We start from the raw sequence: 7500 nt of genomic DNA, 5'->3' as shown, positions 1-7500 counted from the left end.
TAGTGGGTGAATTTTAATGCAATGTTTTTGCACAGCTGCCCATTTCCTTTGACAGATGACTAACATTCTTTTAAAATACCTAATGATGTCTTTTCAGTCAAGAAAGCTTATATATACTATATTTTTGAATATTCCTGGTTATTTTAAATACATTAGAACACAAAATATTGTACTTAATGGATTGGCCATACATATTTACCCTCAAATTATTCCATTTTTAATTGGTTATTCATTGTGGGTTTTCGTTTTGTGCCCATTAATATGCAGAAACAACTTTTTTTTTAACGGCAAATGCGCTTCTTATAAATATGCACTGTGGTTTTACTGCTACGTTTAGTGAAATAATGGCACGACATATCAGTACATTTTGCACTTCCATTCTCTCTCTCTGTCTCTCTCTCTCTTTCACGTTGTTCTCGGTTTAGCCCTGGGGCTTGTAGTTTGTACGGTGAGTCATAGTGTACCGTGCATGAGAATATTTATTCAGAATATTTACCCAATTGAGAAGCAAGATATACTAGCTCATTCACAAAACTTCCCCATAAGCGTGGAAAGGACGGGACTTATTTCAGAGGTTCAGATCTTAACTCAATTACGCGTGTGCGTGAGTGTGTGAACGTGTGCTTCGTGGGTACATAGTGTCAATGCGATTAAGGAGATTCAGCAAAATGAAACACATGCAGAATTAGTTTGGTTCACAGGACTGAATGTGTTAACAAACGAAGATGTACAGAGATATGGAACGGAAACACGGTCATGGCTAGTATCTAAAACACATCTGCGCGCACACACGCACGCACACTTAACCAATTAATGATGACCCAGTTCCACCTCTCCTCTTGAACAAACACACATTTCTAATTACGCACCCAGAGGGGTGTGTGTGAGTGTGTGTGTGTGTGTGTGTGTGTGTGTGTGTGTGCGCGCGTTGGGGAGGAGGGGTCTGATAATCTCTGATTTGAGAAGGAAGAGAGGAGAATGGGAAAGAGGGTCCCTAAGGGGTCTGGATGGGCAGTGGGGGCCATTAGCACATGTTACACGTCATGAATCCACAGTCACTTGTCTTTTCAAGCCCCAAGACACTTCTGGTCACTGAACCACAGTGGGTGTGTGTGTGTGTGTGTGTGTGTGTGTGTGTGTGTGTGTGTGTGTGTGTGTGTGTGTCTGTGTGTCTGTGTCTGTGCGTGCGTGCGCGTGTGTTGCGTGGCATTCGTGTGTGTGCATAGACATTTCCAGACACTTATAGACACTGATTTGGGTTTTGCCATTTTGGTTTGTTTGCTTAAAGTATGTCACAGATTGTTTTCCAACTTCTGTAGGGTAGAAGTGTGATTATTTGCAATATGAGGAACGTCTTCTATGATCTACATTCTGCATTCATTGGATATTGTGTAGAATTCAGTGCAAACCAATACATATGAACTTCTGAAACCATATAAACTTATGAAAGGATGGTTTTAACCACCATGCTCCTGTCTTATGTAAAGGGGTCTTTATTAAAAGGGAGTGTTTAAGCATCGATTTGTGTCTCACGTGCATAATGTATAGTTCAAGCATGCGAGGTTTAGACTTGGAATGATGCTGTGCGTGTGCGCACGCACGATGGCTTTGCGAGCGCTAGTTGCTAGATATGATGGAACGAAAAGCCTGACTGACTCAAACTAAGGGGTTTCGTAATGCGGCTATCAGTTAGATGTTTCTGAGCAGATGCGCTCACGTTCATTCAGTTCTTAATTAAACTCACGCGATTTCGAAATTATTTTAGGCGCATGTACAAACAGAAAATTTGTAAACTGGATTAACTGCTAGATATTTGCATTATAGACTTGCTGCCTGTTTGTTTATGTCGGGGTCTGTACGAGTGTGTGCACTCAGGAACCCTTTCATATTAAATCACAATGGTCAATAACACCAGGCCCCCCGCCAGGGTTTCGAGTTACGTCCTATTAATGTAAGGGAAGTAGGAGAGTTGTTTTATGAATACTGACACTGTATATTAGGCTCGGCGCGCGTGATGTGATAGGAACATAGAGAGACTCGTCACCTGTTGATTAAGGTTTCCCCAGGAAAGTCACGCAGAAAGCGTTGGTCTCACTCATTTCCTGTGGGCAGCGGCCGCCCGAGCTGATTTTTCTTAACCGTGCGCAAGATGAGGTGGGGAGAAGGATGCAAAGAAATCAGTTCCGTGAAAACACGGAAAAGGGTTAAGGAAACGTTAATGAAAACATTGCACCACCGCCAAAGATCAGGTGCGTGCTAACGTTTTATTTTGTACCCTTAACTTACCACCCTCACCGGTAGCGTTTCTGTTTCAGTAATTAAAGTCTTTTTGTGTTATTACCGTGCGATCAAATGGGCCGCAGATGTCTCCCGTAAAATTGTATGTTTGTTTTGGACGTTTTCCTACTCATCGCGGAACTGGAGGGTCCCACGCATTCATCCCTGGACCCAGCGTTTAGCGCCGCTGTCCCCGCGTGTGCACCTCCTTACTTTAAACCGTTCCGCCGGCGCGCTTTTAGTACGTTCTGTGTTTTTCTTTTTGTTTTGTTTTGGGTTTTTTGTGTATATTTTCTCTCTCTGGTGGGAGTTGCGCGCAGATAGGTTTGATTTCGTTTTAATAAGGTCAGTAATAATCGCGCGGACCCAGCAGAGGAGAAAACAACCCCCAGAGGGCTCGCGCAGAGGCGCTATCCGCCAAAACCCCGAGGTGCCACGAGCTTGACCCGCGAGCTTCACAAACAATTTTATCACGCGGCGCGGGCTGTCTCGCGGGAACGGCCTCGGCACGCTTTGCGCTGATCCTCATTGTCAGCGGCTCCCGCTAATAAAACTGTCCCTCCTGCAGGCTGAGCATGTCGGGAAATTAATTTTATCAAATTATCCTGATGGAGCTTGAGCTTTTTCACATTGTAATTAAAAATATGACCTGGAAGCTTCCATTTGAATTCTTAGCGGAAGAAAAAAAAAAAGCACGAAATTAAATAAATAAAGTGTTTAGTTGACTTATTGTCCCCCCCCCCCCCTCCCCACCCCACCCCACCCCCGCCCGCTCTATTCTTTGTGGCTACAGAGGACAGTGCAGAAGAATGCGAAGTACGTGTGTTTGGCCAGTAAAAACTGTCCTGTGGACAAAAGAAGACGGAACCGCTGTCAATACTGCCGCTTCCAGAAGTTGTCTCAGTGTAGGCATGGTAAAGGAAGGTAAGACCCCTGAAACAGACACACACACACACACACACACACACACACACACACACCATTCCTAGTTAATAGTAGTCCCCGCGGTTAGTTATCCACGATCTTTGCTTGCTTGACTATTTATCATGGCAATTATCAGGCTATGAGCCGCGTATATGACCCCATCTGGACCTGTGATTGGAGAGGCACGAGACAGAAGAGACGGACAGTCTTCACCTTAATCACTTCAAAATTCACACACACAGATAGATTCTCTCTCTCTCTCTCTCTCTCTTTCTCTCTCTCTCTCTCTCTCTCTCTCTCTCTCTCTCTCTCTCTCTCTCTCTCTCTCTCACACACACACACACACACCCGCGCTACTCCCGACATAGAGGATATATGCTCTAATAGCGCTTTAGTGCGCAGGTGGTCCGGTCGCCGCGTTTTGAATGCGACAGTGAATTAAGCGATAATGGAGATGTTTATGACAACATTAGCGTCCCACACTGCGTTTCTGTAATCATGTTTGATCCGCTGCCGTAATGAACCGCTACAGGGCAAAGGCATGTATAGGTCCTTTCAGAGCAGTGCCTACTTCTGTGGCCTAGGCATTTGAGAGACGGTCTTAATTGCGAGGAACGACATATGTGTTCATGAGTCCGGTGATCGGTGTAATGGGATCTCTGACACTGTCCTGAGCCCTGATCCTCTCCGTTTGCCCTCTCGAATATGCCGTTAAGCCTCGGACAACGACACAGCTCTCACGTGCCCTCTACTGGTTATTTAGAGTCACTTTTATGCAAAGCGGGACAGCGAGACGCGCTTATTTGATCTTTCATTGTGCTGAGAACCTCGATGTGCCTAAGATTTAGCTCGATTGTAATTACTGCCGTGATGTTGCCAATACGTGTAAAACAGATGGGTTACAGTTATTATTTGTATTTGTTTTTTTGCGCTACGTTGGCCTGTTAATTGATGCCTGTTGTGTGTCTGTGTGTGACAGTGGTGCGCACAGATAACCTGAAAGGGAGGAGAGGTCGTCTGCCGTCCAAACCAAAGAGCCCGCTGCAGCCTGAAAGCTCACCTCCGTCACCCCCCGTCAGCCTGCTCAATGCACTCGTCAGGGTGTACTCCCAGTCCATACCCCGAGAACTGGACTACAGCCAGGTACCCGCGTGTGTGTGCGTGTGTGTGTGTGTGCGCGTGCGTGGTTGTGTATGTGGGGGGGGTGAGAGAATGAAACATAATTAATGAAACATAATTCATTTTTTTTTGCTCCATGTTGAAATCATAGTGAATTAATGAAGTATTGTGAACCATGATGTAAAAACAGGATGTGTGAAATTATGTATACATTTCTGATGTTTTCAGTTTTTTTCTCTCTCTGTTGGTCCTTCTCTCTCTCCCTCTCTTTCTCCATTTCTCCACATCCTTCTCCCTGTCTCCTTCTCTCTCTCTCCCTCTCTTCCTGTATATGCCTCTCTGTCCTTCCTTCTCTCTCTCTCTCTCTCTCCCTCTCCCTCTCTCTCTCTCTCTCTCTCTCCCTCTCCCTCTCTCTCTCTCTCTCCCTCTCCCTCTCCCTCTTCTCTCTCTCTCTCTCTCCCTCTCCCTCTCTCTCTCTCTCTCTCTCTCTCTCCCTCTCTCTCTCTCTCTCTCTCTCTCTCTCCCTCTCTCTCTCTCTCTCTCTCTCTCTCCCCCTCTCTCTCCTCTCTCTCTCTCTCTCTCTCTCTCCTCCCTCTCTCTCTCCTCTCTCTCTCTCTCTCTCTCTGTAGTTTAGTACAGTAGAGGTAGGAGGTGTGGCTGAGGCCCAGCAGATCCAACTGTTTTACCGGATCCTCACCGGTTCCATGGAGGTCACGCGCTGCTGGGCGGAGCGGCTTCCAGGATTCGCTGAACTTCACCATGATGACCAGAACCTACTCATAGACTCCGCCTTCCTCGAACTCTTCGTGCTCCGCCTGGCCAACAGGTAGGCGCTCGCACGCTCTGTCTGTCTGTCTCTGGCTCTCAGAGCATGAAGCAACCTTTTAGAGTAGAAGTTTGTCATGGTGAATACTAGTCATAGCTAATTATATTATTTTATACTAACCATTACTCATGGCCTTATTATAACTGTGTGGAGCACTAAGTTTCTAGTCAGATCCTCTTCACTACATTGTGTGTCTCCATCATGGTTTATAACACACAAGTTGAACATTTGCATTGTAGAAAACTCTGAAGTCCACTCTTAGTTGTTCTCAGCTGTAGAGTTGCTATGGTCACCGTGGAGACTGCCTTTGGCATTCAGTTGTTTTAATTTATGGGACGGGTACCCTCCCTAACCCTGTTTTACGTGTGATGCATCACACACACCACACACACACACACTCACACACACACACTACACACACACACACACAACACACTCTCACACACACACACACACACACACACGCACACGTGGGTGCAGTTCCATTGTGTATTACCCTTTGGTAAATACCATACTTACACCTAAATCATAATCTTAACATGATCATCCCAAAAAAATAATATGTCCATCTTTTATAACAACAGGGAACAGCCAAATATGTACACTAAATACAAAAACTTAGCATCAAAATGGCAGCAGACAAAGGAACAATGTAGATACCCTATATTTACAGACAGACAAACAGCTAAACAAAAGTAGCTCACACACATTTGGTCCCCAACAAGGGACCACACACATCATTTCACTGTTATAGACAGACTTTTAAAAAGTGCACGTTCATCCCATTCCTAGTAAGTTTAGTGAGGCAGGGTTTTTGTAATTCTCACTTGTGAAAAGCTCACAGCGGTTTTGAGCTGTGTGTGCGATTTGTGCTGTGACTCAGCAGACCTCTCATGCGGCTTGAACAGGAAGTGGATTTTTTTGGGGTTTTGGTTTAGCTGTTTCCGTTTAATTGCTTCCCAAACCTTCATCTATCTCTCTCTCTCTCTCTCCCTCTCTTTCTTCCTTCTTCTCTCTTTGCCCTCATTCTCTCACCCCCTTTCTCTCTTTCTCTCTGTCTCTCACCCTTCTCTATCTCTTTCTTTCTCTCTGTGGAAGTGAGGGAGCAGGTGTAGGGAGGGAGGCCGGTGGGTGGTGGCGTCACTGCCTCAGTAGGGGATCCAGGCTGGGTTCCTGACTCACTCTAGCGTGGGGATTCATCCGGGCCTACGTCACACACACTCACACACCCAGATCACCCAGCTCGTAAAAAAACCTTTATTCAGAGGAAAAAACACACACACACACACACATACGGGCAATAAATTGTCCAGGGGTAGTGTGCAAGACCATTTCTATGAATAAAGCACTGATGTTATGACATGGTGCACTTCAGGGGTTTAGAGCCAGGAACGTGATCTTAATATTCTTCCCTTCTCTTTAACTTTTCGCTCTTTTTAACTTTACCTCTCATCTCCTCTCCTCTCCTGCTGTAAGTAAGTGTGTGTCCGGGTAAGTGTTTGTGAATGTGTGTGGGTGAGTGTGTGTGTATGTGTGTGTGAATGGGTTATTTTGTGTGTGTATGATAATTGGGAGCTAATGAAGAACAGAGTTTGAGCCAAAGCCAGCAGTTTGCAGGAAAACAGGGAGAGGTTTTTCTCCTCCGTAAATTGCAGGACTGTGAATTGAAGCGGTAGCTGAAGAGGAGCGGTAAGAGGAGGTGAAGGAGAGTGGAGGAGAGAGAATGCGAGCACGGTTTGGCGTCGTTTCGCCCGGTTTGGTTTGGGTCGTCTTGGGCTTTTTGTGTCCTTACTCAGAAGAAATCTTACTGAGGAAAAATGCAACTGCCTCAATCTACGAACTCAATCCCACAAGCAGAGGCAGGAAGAGAGCGAGGGGAGGAGAGACAGTAAAAACCTTTAATGGCGAGAGCTCAAACGTAATTAAGTCTATTCCCAACTTTGATGTGCCCTCCCTGTGCTGGATTTGCCATGTCACCATGGTAATTGTTTCCCTGCACAGTGACTTAAATACAGACTTTTAGCATCCAATCAGCTCTCCAGTTCATAGGCACAGAGATGAGAAAGGGTTAATGTATGTGTGTGTGTGTGTGTGTGTGTGTGTGTGTGTGTGTGTGTGTGTTTGTGTGTGTGCGTGCGTGTGTGTACATGCTAATATGGAATCACAGACAGAGATGCAGAAACGGAAGCTGATAGCACTCTGCTTTTGCAGTGATTAATTAAAAGATGAAAGTTGGTGATTGAACTTCAGCCATCAAACGACACCTTAAAGCAGAATATATAAATAACAACAACCCCTGATCAACCTGACCCTTGCCCATCTTTCTCTATCTCTCTCTCTCTTTCTCTCTTTCT

General features: G+C 45.5%; 1 protein-coding gene across 1 annotated transcript in view; it reads left to right on the top strand.

The window, feature by feature from the left end:
• nr4a3 (nuclear receptor subfamily 4, group A, member 3) overlaps positions 1 to 7500 on the top strand; it is a 24970-nt gene that overhangs the window by 13182 nt on the left and 4288 nt on the right. Inside the window, 4 exon segments of the mRNA XM_081715357.1 lie at positions 3071 to 3172; positions 3174 to 3201; positions 4181 to 4344; positions 4950 to 5146. Of these exon segments, the coding sequence (XP_081571483.1) occupies positions 3071 to 3172; positions 3174 to 3201; positions 4181 to 4344; positions 4950 to 5146 (491 nt within the window).

Source organism: Electrophorus electricus, chromosome 1 (genome assembly GCF_041902795.1).
Source record: "Electrophorus electricus isolate QZ-2024a chromosome 1, ASM4190279v1, whole genome shotgun sequence".
Taxonomy (NCBI): Eukaryota; Metazoa; Chordata; class Actinopteri; order Gymnotiformes; family Gymnotidae; genus Electrophorus; species Electrophorus electricus.
The sequence above is the reverse complement of the archived record's forward strand: the minus strand, read 5'-3'. Positions and strand labels throughout refer to the sequence as shown.